Consider the following 18,392-nt stretch of genomic DNA (forward strand, 5'->3'; position numbering starts at 1 on the left):
TGTGTCTTACATGAGATTAATTCATCAGAATGAAGGCGCATGCAAAAATCGATTCAACCACAGGTCTTGATCAGATTATTCCTCTAAAGTGCGGCTCTATGTCTGTCACTGGTGATCTCTCCTATAATGAGGATGAGACAGAAGCCGCTTGAATTGAATGTGGTGACTGGCAAAGCAACTGTGCTGCCCATCTCATTACTCATTATTTAGCAAAACAGAGGCAGAGCAGAGACAGAAGACTAAAGGAGAGTGATAGAGATTGAGACGGATTATGTGCCGGCTCGTGGGTTCGTGTCACAGGCTGAGAGAAGTTGAGAAATGAGCATCTTTCTATGAGTGCCTGCACTGATTCTGAGCATAACCGAATGACACATGGCTTTAATTTGATAGCACTCTCTATTAAGACCTGGGGGGAAAAAAGAGGCGGTGTTTGCAGAAAAAGAATGAGCAGCTGGAGGAGATCTGTTTTAAATGTCCTCTCTGTGTCCTATAATTGAACACTTCATTATCTGCTTGGATCTCTCCCTTTTTGTATGTGTCTTTGTTTGGTCATTTCTCAGCTTAGAAGGACAGAGAGAAAACTGACCTGCCAAATCAAGAGCAGATCAATGAAACCAGACTCACTCTGAAAATTAGGTACAGCAGGAAGGTGATCCATTTTGAGATGTCTTCCCCAGAATCTCAGTCATTTTCTTAGCCCATTGCAATCAGTATATGTATGCACACTTCTTCAAAAAAACAGAAAAAGGTGGGCACTAAAGCAAATACCATCAGGCCTCTTTGTCACACGTTTGCAAAAAACTGTCTGTATATTCACTTTTGTTTAGCAGTGAGTGTTGCCTCACGTCAGAGCTCATCACCTTGTTCCTACGTTCCCCTTTTATACTTCAGTGTTGTTCCCCTTAAGCGCAAACACCTCATCTGGGCATTCAGTTTTCTCAGTTACTACGCAAAAACCCCATTACCATAAGACGAGATTTGAGACAGACTGGTAAATCAAGAGCTTCTCCTCAACCCCTGCTCACTCTGCACCATGGGAGTTCTGTGCAATGCCTGCATTACTGCTGACCCATTTACCTGTTTATCTCATGGTTCTTGCAAATTTCATGGTACTCCCGCAACTCTGAGATTCTTGATCTCCTCTCACTTGGGGCAGCAAATCGCCACCCAAAGGTAGCAATTTACTCTTTTCTGGCAGTGGACCATGTCCTCAGACATGCTAATGGCTCTCATCCCATCCACTTCATACTTTGCTCCACTACCACAGTATACCCATGTGCAGGGAGACACTGATGAAGCCAGCAGAAATATGTCATCCCCAAATTACAGAGAGATACAATCCTAAATCCTCTTCTATGTCCTGCACTAGTTTTAGCTCTTGTCCCTACCGAGGAGACAGCTTAAAGCAAATCAAAGGACGACTTGGTGTGTTTTATACAAAGCAGAACTATACTGTAGTGCCCGGGGCATCACAGAAACATTTTTCCCAAACAAGTGATTTCAACATCATGATCTATTATTTAGAAGTAGTGAAAGTAACAAAAAATACAGGGAGTTTGCAGCATAGTGGATCTGATAGATATAAAGTTATGAGAAACGTCCCCTTGATGCCAGTGACAGTGAGTGTACGGGACGCTGCCATTGGCATAAGCAGGTGGGATAAGGAACCAAGTAAACAGGAAAAGTGAGAATGAGAGGTCCTTTGATAGACAGCTTACGTATATGGGCGCATATTATCATAGCTAACCTCGGTTTAGAGGACGATACCACTATTAGAGGAAAATCAGTACGGATCACTCCCACCCCGAACACATTAAAGCTGCAGGCCGAGTGCCTTGATGTGGCATATACAGGCTAAAATGCTTCAATATTCAGCCAGCACTGACACTGCCCATGAGAATTAGTTCTCATTTTGCACTGTTAATAAATGTGAAGTTCACTTGTGATAGAAATCATCAGTGCCGGAAGAAATAATGGCAGAGGTAAAGAAAGATCCTTTTTGGAAGATATCCCCTTCAGATATTACGAGTATTACATCAACGTTGTCAGAATACAAGCTTTAACCTTCAGCAAGTAAATTTCATTGGGCCTTGGCGCAGCTAAAGTGAGCTCTCAGAACTAATATAAAGCAACTCCTATACTACGACACGGATAGTTTTAGAAAAGAATAATGGAGAACAAAAAGGAAATGACAGTTCAAGGACATTTTTCCTTCCAGCACAGGGTGCTTGGGAACGTGCTGTTGTTTCAAAGACTGAGGATGCCAGTCATACTACTGGCCCAGGTTTCAGAGACCTAACACCCACAACCAAGCACCCTAGTGGGATGACAATATTGATATGGTGCGTCTGCCTCACTGTCATCTCCTGTGATGGCGACAGTCCTAACAGCTGACAGGCAAGCGCTTCCATGTGGAGATGAGTCATTTCAAATGTGTGGGAGCTGCTGCCATTTCAGGAAGACACTTTGATAGCAGGCTTGTGGCTGCACACAATGATTGTGATTGGTTCACTCCCAATGATTTCCTTTCCAAATCACTGAGCTTCGCTTGGATAAGCGTTCAGATGGATGACAAACAGTTTATATAAACAACAACCCAAATCAAATCTTATTCCACAGCAGAAAAAAAAAAACGACAAATTAACTTAGCCTGACTTATGTTCAAAAACACTCACCAAGACCCTTTGGCGTGATGCCGCTGCTGTCTGCAGGGTTGATGGCCCAGTAGTAGTACTTTAGCGTATGCATGAGCTGAAGCACTGTGCCCACTCGGCGAATCGTGTTGTAGATGGTTGCTGTGCCAATGAACTCAGCAGAGAGGTATGTGTACAGAGAGAGTTGCACCTGGCATGGAAACACACACACAAGTATTAATGTTACAAACTGCACCGTGAAGTTTACTTTTAAAGTTTATATAATGGCTGTCTAATCCAATGATCCTTTTTAGATTTACCAAGACATTTCCTGTGGTGGTTTGCACTAACTGAGCCTATTATCCTTGCAGATGTATGTTAGGGATGGCTACTGATCCTGTATTACTCAATTTCATAATTGTCGCAGCTCCACTCTGTTCAGTGATGATTAGCATGTCCTCCGTAATTAGCAGTAGACCTGACAAGAATCCTTAATCCCACCACAGCCATTCTAGCACTAAATACTGACGGCTTTTTTCCCCCCATATGTCATAAATTATAGGATAGCGATGAGTGAAATGTGAGTCACGCTGAAAGGTGACAGTGTGATTATGATATGAGCATGATGTGATATGGTTTAAGGCCTCTGAGATAACCGAATGCCACATTATAGGTAATGTAATTTCCATGAGAACAGAGAAGTAAAATGCACTTTCAAAATCATATTTGTCCACTGGAACAAGGTCACAGGTCCTGTGTAATTAATGCATATTGATGCTCTTGTGCTCATTCACACAGCTGGCTCTCTGTACTCTGTGAAGCTTGAGGATAGGAACAGAAGAGACGTGGCCTTTGTAGCATGTCCTAAGGGAAGGAGCCAGTGTGGCTGTGTCCCTGTGTAGCTAAAAGTGCTCTAACCCACTTCATTACCTAGCTGTTTCTCTCATTTTTTTTCCTTCCCTCTTTCTCTACGCTCTATTTTGGAGGAGTGTCACAGGCAAGCCTCCAGACACTTTTGTATTTATTTCCTCCTTTTATTTATTCATGGCTTGGCCCCACCAGCAGCAGTCCTGAGGCAAATGTATTTGCCACACAAACTCAACTTCTTTGATATACCTCATCCCATTTTTTATGGGTCATTATTGAAAAAGAGCGAGAAAAACCTCTGGAACATTTAAAACACACTGGAACAGCGATAGTTTGGTGAATGGCCCTGTTCACTGTCTGGAGTGAAACAATATAATATTCTTTCATTTGGCAACTTCGCTGACAGAGTCAACCCAGTTACCATTTGGCTCGTATCAATACAAGTTGCTGCATCAGATAAACATGAGCAGATTTTTTTTCCTTTCATTTGCAATTATACTTAACTGCTAGTTTGTTTTATGGCCACCTGCACAAACCCTTGCTGTCACTGGGAATTTCATCAAAACTGAAACCAGTGGGATGTATACTTAAAACGCAGGCACGTGTGAGGATTTGCTATATCTATTCCCATCTTTACAGAAGCGATGATGATGTGAAGGATTACTGAAGCCCTGTGTGGTTGAAAGCTCTTAATATGCATCTACTTCAGCCAGAGTTACCTGCAGAGGCTTACCTTAGCGGGGGTGTGGATCCAGATGGCAGCATTGAACAGGATGTGGTCACACAGCTGCTTCAGCAGTGGAGCTCCATGTGTCAGACCATCCAGATACTTTGCAAAGGAGAGGAATTGCTCTAATACAGCTCTGGTGATGTGTGCACGTGATGACTGTAGAAAAAAAAGGAACACAAAGTTATGCTGAATAATAATTGCATTGCCTAGAATATTCTACTACAAGGGTCTATTTATCTTTCTTGATGCTGACAGCATTGTGTGGAGCAAATCCCTATGTTAACTGTTCGTGAAATGTCTTTGCAATACCCAGAGGAAGGAAAAAAAAACTTATGTCACAAAGTGAAGAAATACATCTCTAACTGTGTCACAAAGTTGGGTCACTTTGGGTTGAATGAAGGAGGAGATTAGAAAAAAAGCTGGTAGCTGTCATGTAGAAAAATATGACTCACATTTAAACAACTGCAACTCTACAGTTTCTGATGTGGCATGAAAGTTGGTCTTAAAAAACACAAGTCAAAGAATGAATACATATGACAGTTAAGATAAAAAGAAAGGTTGAATTATTTTTTGATGGAACAACAGAGAGATGTACAGAAAAACCCTCTGTTTTTAAATTGTACAGACATCTTGTGCCTCGATTTATGTACAGTATGTGTGTGTTTAATAGGTGTTTTTATCGTTTTGACCTGCTGTGTGCTGTTCCAATTGCATGTATTTCAGTTAATATGTTAAAATAAATACATTTAGAATTAAAGTCATCATCATCATCACCATTGTCACCTCTCCTGAATGTAGAGTTATTCAAACTCCCACTCCGGTCATTGATTAAACCATTAATATCTCATCTTTGAGTATCAAAAGTCAATATTTAGGAGTTTTTTTTTCAATGATAATAATGCCTTAAAATGCCTTTATACCACTGGTTCCTTTAGAACATGCAGCTGTGTGAGGTCACCAGCCCCCTTCTACTCACTGCAGCTCAAGCATGTCTGATCACCTACAACTCTGCTCAAACGCTGTGCAACTGCTCTACACTTTCACAGTGGCAAGTTGTCATTTTGAAGTTACTAAACCATACATGTTCAAACCAGAGACCAGAGGAGAATGACATGAGAAGCCACACCCTGCAAGCTGCTTCCTTAGGCGGTCATTGGTACACTGCAGCTTCAAGGTGAAAATGGTCGGCTGAGGTGCCGACTGCTTATTTCACTCATGTCTTGTGGCATTTAAAAAACACAATATGGACAAAAGTCAAACAATTGATTTTCAACAGAGGTGGTCATGAAAGGATCGTTAAATCCCCTGTATGCACACTCACTTAAAAAAATCACAAAGGTACTTGTGTTTTGTTGTTCTACTTCAGTAGTGCAGCATCAGGTTAGCATGCTAGTATAGGTGATAAATCGATACACAGTCGTTTTGTCAAGTTACAGAGCCTAAAAAATGTTTAAATAAAATTTAGGCAAGTTGTCTTGACTTTGCAGTGAATTCCACTTTGATGAGAACCGTCACCGCTCCTGTCTGGCACCTGTTCGCTGTCCAGGTGGGGACTTGGTGAAGGCAGGGGAGAGGGAAAATGAAGGCCTAGGAAGAAGGGGAGGTGTGGCATAAACAGATAATGAACAGATGGTGCGATATGTGAAGGTGTGAAACCTGGCAGCAGGAAGGAAGCAAGAAAAAAAAAAAAAAGGCAGTTCTCAGGTGCCGAATCTGCCTGGCTGTTAGTTAACAGCAGCTGAAGCCAGCAGGCAGGCAAGTCACTGAGTGACAAAGTGGAGTCATTTCTCAGTGCTCCAAAAGAGCCAGCACTCTGGGGATGCCTGCTGCTAGATCTGCATCACAAAATGGGTAAATAAAGATTGATGCAGACAGAGAAGGAGGTTGTTCTTCCTCCAGCTCTGTTTGGTTCAAAGACACATTCAGGACTCCGCTACAGGCAATGGAAGATCAGACTGTTGACAGCACTTTGAAGGTTCGGACAAAACACAGTGCACCTTGATAGTGGGGACAGTCAGTGCAGTTTCAAAAGCAGATGGGCTTTATAGTGAAAGGCTTCTAAAAACTCTGCACATCATTTCCTAATCATTCAGGGAGGAAACGAAGTGTTAGATACATTCATTTTACAAATTACTAATCAAAATAAGAAAAATTAGGGACTGAGATGAGTCCCAGAGCATCGGTGTATATGTGTTAGGAGCAGTGTTCATATGGGGTGAAGCTACACTGGCTAATTTAGAAATGGCACATTTCTGAGAAGTGATGCATAACTCTGATTCAGTAACAGCGGTGATGTCTTATGGAGGCTCTACTATACCTTCTCTAGCAGGTATCCAATCACCAAAAAGCCCTTTCCTCCCAGCATCTGCTCCTGCATGGCCACAGAGCTCTTGAGCAGTTCGACCAGAAACGCCAGAAGAGTGGCACTGTGAAAAATAAGAGACGCAATTTCTCCTATAGGAATAAAATACTCATCAAGTCACACACTCATAAGATCGTGAAAGAGTTATTCTATAAACTACAGCAGCATGAAGAGACAGCGTGGCAGAGGGGAAAAACAAGGTCATTTTCAGAGGATGTCAGCAATCAGCTGGGAACTCTCTCTCACCACTTTCATCCCTATTCAATTCAGAAGAAAAGGTTGGTTTGCCGCATTCTCTAGGGGCAGAGAGTGGTCTTTGGGGTGAACTGTAACAGGGTGTGTACGCATCTGTGTGTGGGGTGTGGGGAAAGAAGGTTCAAGGGGGCAATGCAGTGCAGTGAAGGCAATTTTTTTTTTCTTTGTTGCAAGGCTTTTCAGTTGAAGCCTTTGGCTGAGTGACAGTGGTGCTTGGTGACACTTCTTAATCGGCTTTCCCTCACATCCTCTAGTGGGTTCCACTCCAGCGCAACAATCACAAGGACACAATCACTCCTGTGCAGGCTTGCCCATATATAGCGCGCACACACACCGCATGCATATAAACTCATCCAATCACTGTGAACTCCAATCTGATGTGTGTCTGTTTGTCTGCACTGTCATTTCTTGCAGTTCCTTTTTCACTACTGCTCCAACTTCACTATAACTGACTCGGAGTGAAAACATACAGAACTGGGTGACACTCAACTCTGTGTGCTCTTGCTTTATCCTCTGATCCTTTACTGCAAGCACAGACTCCTTCCAACTTGGCAGAGCAGTACTGACTGATGTTATACCACCCCTGCTGGGAATTCAAGGTGGCGCAGAGTAACATGAAAAAAAATGTTTATTAAAAGGATTTTGTAAAAATCACTATTTCAGGGTGTTGTTGAGAACGACCACAACAGATTAGGCAGGCCTTGCAGGGAGTTAATTGTTGCAGAAGCTTTGAACTCCTCAGCCCAGCAGGCTTTAGAGGGACTCAGTCTAAAAGCCACAGCAAGGACAAAGCAAAGTGTTTGGAAGAGTTGCACACTGTGAGCCGAAGACCCCAACATGCAAGCGAGAGAGAGAAAAGAGAGAGAGAGAGCTGAGATGAGAGGAATCTACAGAGGCAGAGAGCTTTGGGCATCGGGGATTTGTGCTGCTATGTGGCCACTCCTGCGTCCATCCATGTCGTTGAACTAACACAGGATTAGAGCAGGGCTCAGACTCCACCCTTGGAACAGTTGGGAAGCTTTGGGAAGACCAGCCCAGGATGACGGAAATGAGAGAAGTCTGAACCAGTGAGTACAGATAATAATGAAAAGTGGACCACAGATTTACCAAAGCTGCTGTATGATATAGAAAACTCATCCCCACATTATATGTCCAACAGACGGCTGCTCGAGATTCGAGGTATTTGCAAGATGTTATGTACTTTGACATCAACAAAATGACTATTCCTCCTTCCTGATTGTTTTGAAAGTTTAACAAAAAAACCTGCTTGCTGCTATTTTGGAGACATTTCTTGTTGTTTTGACACTTGTAATGCAGTGATATATACTCCCTGTAACCATAACACCATCAAAAGTGAGACGATCATTTAGTAACTCTGACGTCCCCATTAGTAGAAATGAGGTGGTTGCCTTTTGCAGCCTTATTTTAATTTAGCCTAATGCAGACAATTATATACATTTATAGAAAAATCTACTCTTACTCTTTACAGGGTAATTAGCATTACTTTAGTCTACTTCTGCCCTGCAGTCACTAACACAATCTCACACTCAAATTAAAATCTATAAAGGTTAGTGATCAAAGAAAGATCAAGAAGCAATCAAATCCACACCTCCAAACTGAGCTTCTTGTCACTTACAATTTCATGTGTATAATTTTTAAACTTCATCAATTCAGATTACCAAAATTTGCATTGTACAACACCAATGTTTTCCCTCTTACCAGACAGTAGTTTCCACCTGGCTGTCGTTCAGCTGATGATAATCCAGCTGAGCGAAAAGAGGGAAAAGCACCTGGATCCCACCGATGGAGTGGATGGCACTGTGGATGGAGTGAGTCACTGTGGCTTTCACATCCTGTGAGGATAATATAAAACCCATAAACACACCTTTATACTGACTGAACTTTAAAACCAGCGCAGCATAAAAAAAAATTAATCAGCACCCGAGGTCGTGTACACAGAAGAAAAGCAATGCAGCTGACCTGTAGCATAAGGGCGTGCGGTGAGTGCACAAAAATGGAGGCATTTTCTCGAGGCGAGGACTCCAGGCAGAGCTGAGCATCGGTAGCCTTGGCATTATAGGTGAAGGCGATGGAGCTGGCCAATTTGCCATCATACAATACCTGTTTGTGATGCTCTGCTAAGTGGATATCGCTCTCTGACTTGAACTTAAATGTGCTCTGTAAAAAAAAAAAAGAAAAAGAGAGTTGGTTTAAAAGCCAAGTGTTGGCGCTGAAAGCTCCCAAGTAGTGAGTCCCCAGTTCGATTCCTGGCTGGACAGACTATTTCCTGCATGTCACTCCCCTACTCTCTTCGCCCATACTTTCTGTCTCCTTCGACTGTATCTATCAAATAATGGCAAAATACCCCCACCCAAAAAAAAAAAAAGAGTGCAAATAAAGCCATGAGAGATAAAGGAAGAGATGGGGAGAGTGAGAGTGATAGAGTAGCTTTTTCCTGCACATGCACCCTATCAGTGTCTTCTAGGTGTTATCTTTTAATTACAACTTGATGAAAAAATATCCATTTAAGAATGAAAAATGACTGACAGTGAGTGCGTTACAGTTTAGCAGCGTTTTGGAAAAGCATTTTCTCCATTGATTAAAGCTGTCCTTTTCATTTCCATCAAGCTGTACGGCTGCAATCAACAACAAAAGGCAAACACTATTTGCTTTTTTAGTGATGCAGACCATTCTTGACACAATTAACAGCTGAGCACACGAGCACTGAAATGGAGCAGCAACAGCTTCAGAAGAAAAGCTACATTCAAAATAAGAGACAAACATGGACTGTAATTTCATTTCTGATAAATGAGATAAAATTCAATATCACATTTATTTCACATTTAAAAAAACATTTTAATAATCGTGTGTTTATGTTTCCAGGGAGGGACGTGACATTATATGATTATATCATGTAGATATCGGCTGCAAACCTTTCTCCACTTGCTTAAATTTTCTTTTATTTTGATTGTTTGAGTGAAAGTATTTTCCTTTTTTTTTTCTCTCTCTCCTCAGTCAAACATTGATGAAAATCTTCAAGTTCTACTGCAGCAGCAGAGTACAATTATTGGGAGAAACAGGAGCTGACGATAAGGATCAAAGCTGCTTTGAAACCACAGCTGATTGTTTACCTGCATTAATTTAACCACGTAATTTACTCCAGCCTGTTCTGGAGCATTTTCAAGCCAAGCAGTCACTCCTGAATTCTCATAAAGAGACACTGAAATGGAAAAAAGGCCCAGAGAGTGCACCGTAAGAGCAGTATTTTACTTAACACGCAGTAAGCATTTCACCATTGGTGTCTCTACCTAATACATTTTCTTTTTTTCTGTTCAAATACACTCATAGAACAGAAGCAAATTAGAGATTATCCAATACGTCTGAAAACGATTTCAAATTAAAGCTGGCAGTCTGCAAATTACCTTTGAGTTACTGTGTCACTTCACATCCACAGTAATCAGAGAGAGAGAAATCTATGGCAATTTTACACCCTGCTGAGATTTCTATAAAAATGTAATGGAAACTATTATATATGCTGCTCTAAACGTTTTTGTCGTCATTTCTCACAACACACCGTCGATTCAATAATTAAAAATTACAATAGTGATTCAATTATTTATCGAGACTGTGTGTCTTAATGCTTTCATGGGTCACACTTGTCTTTTATAAGGCCTTCACAAACATGTCTCAGGACATTTTGATCACCGCCTGAACAAGCAGGTTCAATCTGTTGGTGGCTCAGCAAACACATTCATTGTGGCTTACATAAATTGCTGATCAATAAAAGACTAGTCTTAATTTACTCAATCAATTAGTTGTTGACAGATGAGCTGAATTAATATGTCAATGCAGTGTGAATGGAATATGCTTAATACAGAAATCAATTCCTCTAATCAGGAGGGCTGAATTATTAATGAATGAGAGAAATGTTTTTTCCTTCCCTCTCTTATTCATTGGTAGCAAGTGGATGGTGATAAGATAAAGAGAGGCAGAAAGAGCTGAAGCAACAACCATCTGGTCCTAGAGGGACTGTAGATAAATACAGTATGTTATGCAACACAAGCAAACAGGGTTCATGCACCTGCCTAAAAGGCATCTAAATCTGGGCTGCTTGCTTTCACAGTGAGGGAGAAAATGGATAAAAAAGGTGAGCTGACTCAGGATGTCAATTCTACAATGATTGTGCTTCTATTCTGAGTGCCTCTCCAGCGTAGAATTTTAAGTGGGCAACAACCTTTAGAAGAAACGTACAGCATCAAGTGTTTAATACTTTTCTTTTATGTTGGACAACTTCTACAAATATTACATAATGCGCACACTGAAATCACCTTGTATCATTCAAAGCCTAAATAGTACGTGACCTGATTCTACAGGATCCATGTGATGCTTTATGGGCCTTTTTTCAGTTCAAACCAGCAAAAAACAAATGAGAAGTTTGAAACTGTCGTAATTGTTCATGTTTTGGTTTTTGGTGGTGGGAGTCGGCAAGTCCAGAAAAAGCATGCTCAAACTGTTTTGATCCCTCTGCAGCGTCCACATCCTCAGCGTCGGTTTGGATTGTAACTTCAGGTTTTCAGAGGGGTTTAAAATATAAACTCTGTCCTAAAGAAAATTAGGACTTAGATCTTTGAACTGCACAGGGAAGTCTACAGTCAGTCACAGTATGCATGTAGCACATCTGACCATGCAATAATTTATTGCTTCCCCTATTTTGGGAGGGTTTGGGGGATGTATATGAGCATCACTCATACTGTAGACTGGATCCAGAGGCCAGGGCATCACTATTAGTGTTGCTGCTGTTGATATTCAATAGAGCAGCAGCCTTCAAGTACCTTTTTGAGTGCACTTCTCCAAATCCTCTCCCCCTCCCACAACTGACCATAAGGTCTGTGTGCGCGATGATACAAATCCTCAAATGTAGCCTAAATAAATGGCTGATTAAGTAAATAAATGAAAGGCTGGAAAAGTTTCAAACCCATTTTTCATTTGATTCATTTTAATGGTGCAAATTTAACAGAGAGAGCTACATGGACCCTAGAACGTCATCCTCTGTGTTTCAAACGTTGCTATGAGCAAGTTAATCCTGTTGTTTGTTTTCCAAATGACATTGCTCAATATCCTTGTATACTGGCTGGTGTTACATCAGTTTCCTGGCAGCATCATTTTAGCAAGAGTTTTGCAAGGAAGGTCCAGAAACTGAGAGGGTTGAGCCACATTTAATGGCACATCTCCTTCCAGTCAGATGATAAAAAAGCATAAGAGATTTTCTGTTCATCTGCTATGATCAAGTCCACACAGCAGCCATCATGCATCTCATCGTGTATTCTCTAACATCCTTCAAAAGTTTCTACTCATGGAACCCAAGTGACAAGAAATAACAAGCTCCAGTGCCCCACACTTTTGTGTGAGCCCCACCGCAGTGAGAAAATAATGATCTCATGGGTTTTGGCTATCAAACCCTGTAGCATGACAGCATCATTCCAAAGACCAGCCAGTCATATAAAAGAATTAGAGCACAGTTCCTCCTTCCTCTCCCACAGCCAAAGGCTGTCACTGACCAGGGACAAGCCCATATTATCCTGCAACAAACAGGCATTTGGAGAGCTTGGACACTCCCATGTTACCTGTGGTCAGTAGACTACAGACTAAAACAATATATCACATTCAACAAAGTTTCAGGAATACCATGATTTCAGAGTTACCAGACTTTTTATTATTGATTCGAACTTGCATTGAACATCAGCATGCTCACTGAATTTAACCACGTTTTATATTGTTTCATTACCACCATCAAGGATTTTGTTTTCAGTTAGCTCGCTGCAAGAAACAGAATTGATTAAATTTATCGGGACTGTGCTCCCTTGAAAAGGAGTCATCCACATGTATCCAGTGATTATTTAGATGAAAACAACATCTAATAACATTTAACATTGTCTATTGACAAGCTTTAGTGACATTACAAACTCCCTAGTTTTGCGAATGACACAAAGTTGTTGCTCCGTTGACAACATGACAGCATTAATGTGCAGGCAGGTTTACTGCGAGCAGACCCATATTTGCAGGTATAAACGGTACTGTGTAACATTTTTAGGCTCTTTAGGGGTTTAGATTCTTATCCTCACACAGTTCCACCAGGGGGGGCATCTTATCAGTCCCAAATTCCTTCTGGAACATGAGCTCAGTGTTATGGAGGGATTCAGGTTTTTCTATTTGCTGCATTTTGTGCACAGTTACATGGTAAATAAAAGGATTTGACACAGTAATGTATGTTGTGATGGCCTGCACTGTATATGTAAAGATTCTGATATCTGTGAGATGTTCTATATCAGATTTTGTGGACCCTCCACATTTGCTTTTCCTGACAAAGGAGCACCAGAACTGTGAAACTCTCATTTTTCTTCTCGGGCAATCTGCTGTGCATACTGCAGAGCAGTGTTGGCACAATTTCAATGGGCTAATCTGCCTCATGTAGAACACATATGGTAGTGATGATAGAGGGCAAAGACAGAAATAACTCTAAGTGCATCATATGAAAAGACGTAAAGTCACGGCTTAATTGTTTTTGACTGCTTAAATCAATGACTAATACTTGGTGTGCAGTGAATCTGTCTTTGGATATCGCTGTTCTGGATGTGACTTTATGACCGGGCTATTCCCCGAGCTAAAAGAAGATATCTATAAAGAATAGGCATGCAAAGAGGGCTTTTTAAAACAGTTAAGTGGTGTTTACTAGCATCTATTGTAAATTATAGTGTTGATACAGTGTACATCTCACGAAACTGGGAGGCAATTACCTTCAGGGCATGATTTCTTAGACTTTGACTAAGGATTCACTCTGCTAAAACAGCAGCGATGAATGATAGGATGATATTACAGTCAGCCTCAGTGTCTGTACACCAACTGGCACTTAATGCCATCCCAGAATGGGTGGGAACATTTCAGGTCAGTCATAAATCTGGTAATATAAAGCAAAGGTTGTTTGTTGGTACTTTAAATGAAATAACCAGAAGTCCATCTTAGGTCAGAGCACATTTTCACATACAGCAATATGAAAAGAGCCCGGGGAACAGATTCTACTAACTGGTCTGTCAGATTTACCGCCATAAATCATAACATGCAGCAGAAATGGTAACCCTAGGCAGCAATAATCTCTGCATTTAAACTAACTGCAGAAGTTACAGCCATATTCAATACACTGTGCGAGCAAGGGAAAGCGTGTCAGACATCAAACATGGACGAGAGGACCATGGATCAGAAAATAAATTACACGTCAGTGCAGATGTTTTTTCTCCAACCGAGCTGAGTTTGAACAGACATAAAGTCCAGTGCACATACTGTAACAGATGTACGCTGCGATCTGCTGCACTCAGACTCTAAATTAAAACAGACTGATCTCTCGTCACCTCGACAGCAGCTCCCGTTACAACAACCAATCAGCGGAAACTCTCTGACCTTTCTCCTCAACTCACCTGGCTGGTTCTATCATGCCCACCATTACAACACACTGTTCACAGCTTCATCAGTTTCAGGTAAATTGCTTCCTCGGGACACGCTCTTCATTATTACAAAAATTCTGAACAATTGCTCCGCTGTGTGCTAATAGAAGGTCCAGAACCACAGTTAAGGAGGGGAGCGGAAAATCACCAGTCATTAGCAAAAAAAGACCAAACAATGAGCTCTCCTAGGAATCCTCAGGCATTTATAGACCTGATTGAAATCATCTTCAACAGTGTAGGTTTTACTTGGACTACTTTTCCTTCCTGCAGACAATGGTCTAATTTCATCTCAAAAACAGCATGAGAGGAAACAGAGGTGGCATAAAATGGCCAAAGATATTGTAAACTCGCTGAGACACATCCTGTGTTCGGAGCTGATCTGACAGTGCGTGTCATTCCTCTATCTGTGACAAGAAACAGCAACACTGTGAATATTAGGCGTAAAAGTGAGACAGTGAGATGGAGAAAGAAAGAATCTGGGAATAAACAGGCACGTCCAGTACCCTATTCAAGACGGGTGGAATATTTGTGATGTAGGGTAAAGAAAATAAATAAATGACACTAATTTCAATGAAAAATGCCAAATACCACAAAAAAAACCTCATACTTTGTCCCCAGCGATAAACATTCACAGTCAAATCCCCTCCTGGGCAGGTCAGCATCTTTCCACATTCGCATTCATCTTTTGATTTTTGTCGAGGAGCTTGGGAGTGCTACACCTGCTGCAGCTGATATAAGCTGGCTCAGGACTCTATCCCCTCGGAGTGCCTGCTGCTTCCCTCTGTGTACTGTGCCATTATTCCCCAGAAGTAGGTAATTTATGCAGCCGTTTATCTGGGAGGAAAAGCAGGATGGAGACACAAGGCAAACGAACTACGGCAGGGCAGCACCGCTCATTGATTTCACAGATGGATAGGTGATGCAGACTGCTTACATGTAATCTAATTTAGTCACCTTCAAGCACATACCTTATAGCCTGGTCCGAGCTGATGAATTGCAAATATCTGTGCGGGATTGAGGGCTTCACTGAACACGTAGACAGCTCCGAGCTGCCCGCAGAATACTCTGTTAGCATCCGCTGTCTCGGAGGACCCAAGGAAGCACTTATCATAACTCTGCAAGAGGGACATAGAAAAAAAAGGCTACATCATTTGGTACTTTGGAACTAAAGAGAGAGAAAAAAAAAATCATGCATGGTTATAATAGACAGGAGGGAAATAGTAAAATATTCTGGGTTACTTTCTTTTTTTGCATTTTGGCCTAGAAATTGAAAACACCAATCGGAAGCAGCATCCTCCCATGTTGTTTCAGTGTCTACTTTGACAGTTCCCTGATAGAAAAGAAATGTCCTCATGGCCCTGATTTATAAGATATTAAACTTTAATGCTATCTTTGTGATAGTGTTATCTAGTTACATTAAGAAAAAAAAACTGAAGGGTAAATTACAAAGGCAGCAGCAAATCTTGTAAAAACTAAAGACCTTCGCAATTGTACTGTGAAAAGAAACATCAGACATTTTCAGTTGATCAAGCCCGGTTAGTAAAGCCCATTCAACCAGATCTGTATGCGATCTTTGTGTTTATTATCTTTTTTTTTTAAATTATACATTGCTTGCATTCTTAAGATATAACTCATAATGCAAAATATCTCATTATAAAAGATAAATGGTATATTGCTATAAAAAGAAGCGTTTAGCAGAAGTCTGTACAAGCTTGTGTGTTGTAATAAAGTGCAATAAAATCCTTGACTTAATAAGCATGTTTAATTAATAATTTCAAAAAGTAAATAAATATAGATAATGTGTAACACGAGAACTTTTCTGAATAAACAAATACATATCAGCACATACAACTTTTAAACTTTTAGGTCGTCAAGAGCAGAAAGATGCCAATAGTCTTTTTTTTTTTTTAAAATGTGGAGGTTAAAGACACAGTGAGGCTATGGCAAGGGGAAAAAAAATCTTTTTAAGTTTCCACACTTTCAACTGAGCCCCAAAGTACAGAAAAGAGAAATTATGCTGATAATACAAATCATATATCTTTGTGCAGACGTTACAGAAGTGCAGAAATGTCTTCTTACAACTTCTTAGCTCTGTCCAACTAATTTATGTTGCTAGAAACCCACCGCACGTAGCACCGTTCTAGCTGTGAGCTTACAATATTTCAGATGGTGGTGTGATTATTATATGCAGCCCTATTCTATATACTTTTACATGTCCCTCACTTGGTTGTAATAGACCAATCTGATTCTAAAATATTCTCTGTGTGTGTTTGTGATGTTCCTGCAGTCATCACATTGTTTGGAATAATGCTACCTCACATTGAAATTTCTCTTCAGGAGATTGACAAAACCATCACATGTTAAGGCAGCTTTAGTCGGTCTGGTGGAATATTTCAAGAACCATACTCACATGAAGACACATTTATAGTTTCAATCAAGAGTCATTCAAAAATGCAAATATACTGTCACGGTATCGCTCACTGCTTCGGTTTAATGGGAATTTAAGTCTATGTACACATAAATAAAGCAAATGCTGCAATGTAGTCACGTTGTACCCTATAGAAAAATATCTTCTTCAAATTCCATCCTCATTTCTATCTGCGACAACTCTGTGACAGATGCATGTTTACATGAATATTAAAATTTCAGCCACACTTCAGAGAAAAAATGTTGAACCTTGTTTTGCTCAATGAGGACGACTGAAGATGTATGCATTTCTTTACTCTCAGAATCACAGGCAATGCAAAGCACAGATGTGGCAGCTCGTGCCAATAGACATCAAAACCAGTGCAATGTGACGACAGTGAGGAGGAGGAAGAAGGACGAGCGCTTACATCGTTTGTGTTGACGTGCCATGCCATGTCTCCGTAAGAAACGAGCTGTCCGTTGACGTAGCATCTGATTTCACTGTTCCTCCAGCGGCTGTAGATGTGAACTATACTGATCATGTACCACTGAGGGTGAGGAGGGAGCAAGACAGAAAAAGATTTAGTACGTGAGCTACAGAACGTGTCACTTATTAAGTAGGTCATTATCTTTCTCCTGTAAATTAAAAAAAAAAAAAATCCACAGAGGAGTTTGGTTTATAGAACAACATCTCCATCTCTGACTATGGAAGTCAGCGCTCCAATGATTTATTTTTTTCTAAAACAAAGAAATTCAGGTGAATCTTAAAGACACTAGAAACCACAGCAGTGAGATTTGCTACCTAATGTTCTAAAACTGAATGCATTGGAAGACAGTGAATAATAGATCTGAGGAAAGGCTAAAAGGAGGCAAGACAACTCATTTTTCACTCTGCACAAAGCCACATCACACATTGGCTTATTCAGGGATGAAACACTAACTACAGCCGTAGAGGTGACTTGAAAAGCTGTTATGTCAAGTGGTAGGAAAAGCACATTAAAGACAGCCTAGCAGTGAAACAAAGGTTTTCAATCAAGTGTATGTGAAAAGAAGAACAGACTTTGTATTTTCATGCTTCACTCATACGTGAACATGTAAACTGATTTGTCTTCAGGGGGCTCGTACACTGAAAACTGTAAGAATGAAACACAATCATTACATTATTTAAACTTAAATGTTTGCCAACAGCTGTCCCAAAACGTAATTCATTAATTGGAACAAATGCTTTTCATTTGTTGCCAATCATCTTTATTAATTACTGTTTGTAATAACAAGAATTGAATTTGAGGGCTAGTGAGGCAAAGGCTTACCTGCTGTCAGCAGAAAATGTGGGTTGGGTGGTATAAAGCAGAGAGGGTATAATTCAGAATTTTAACAAAAAAAATGTTGGCGGCTGCTGCTATTTGTAAATATATGATTGTTAGACATTTTAAGGTCAGTACAGCTAATACATAAAGGGATGAGTGCCATAACAAAAATATTTTGCCTCACCATTTTACCACTTAAAACTATTGAACAGCATTGTATAGCAATAAAATAAGGTTTTCTGGTGCATCCCATACTCTGTTCATCATGTCAGTGCTTTGATTTTACACTGAAGTTCTGTCCAAACGTTCGTCTTTACTGAATGAATCATTTCCCCC

The 18,392-nt window shown here is 40.6% G+C and overlaps 1 protein-coding gene across 1 annotated transcript in view; it reads right to left on the reverse strand.

Annotated features, from left to right (window-relative positions):
• The window catches only part of LOC103353590 (neurobeachin-like), a gene marked incomplete at its 3' end in the record, with an annotated part of 183,100 nt that overhangs the window by 116,471 nt on the left and 48,237 nt on the right, over positions 1–18,392 (reverse strand). The window contains exons 7-13 of the mRNA XM_008276644.1: positions 17,178–17,297; positions 15,312–15,458; positions 8,828–9,025; positions 8,567–8,700; positions 6,548–6,656; positions 4,234–4,386; positions 2,676–2,844 (exon numbers count right to left, since the gene is read on the reverse strand). Of these exons, the coding sequence (XP_008274866.1) occupies positions 2,676–2,844; positions 4,234–4,386; positions 6,548–6,656; positions 8,567–8,700; positions 8,828–9,025; positions 15,312–15,458; positions 17,178–17,297 (1,030 nt within the window). The remainder of the gene's footprint in view (positions 1–2,675; positions 2,845–4,233; positions 4,387–6,547; positions 6,657–8,566; positions 8,701–8,827; positions 9,026–15,311; positions 15,459–17,177; positions 17,298–18,392) is intronic.

This window comes from Stegastes partitus, unplaced genomic scaffold (assembly GCF_000690725.1).
Source record: "Stegastes partitus isolate 25-593 unplaced genomic scaffold, Stegastes_partitus-1.0.2 Scaffold78, whole genome shotgun sequence".
NCBI classification, from domain to species: domain Eukaryota; kingdom Metazoa; phylum Chordata; class Actinopteri; family Pomacentridae; genus Stegastes; species Stegastes partitus.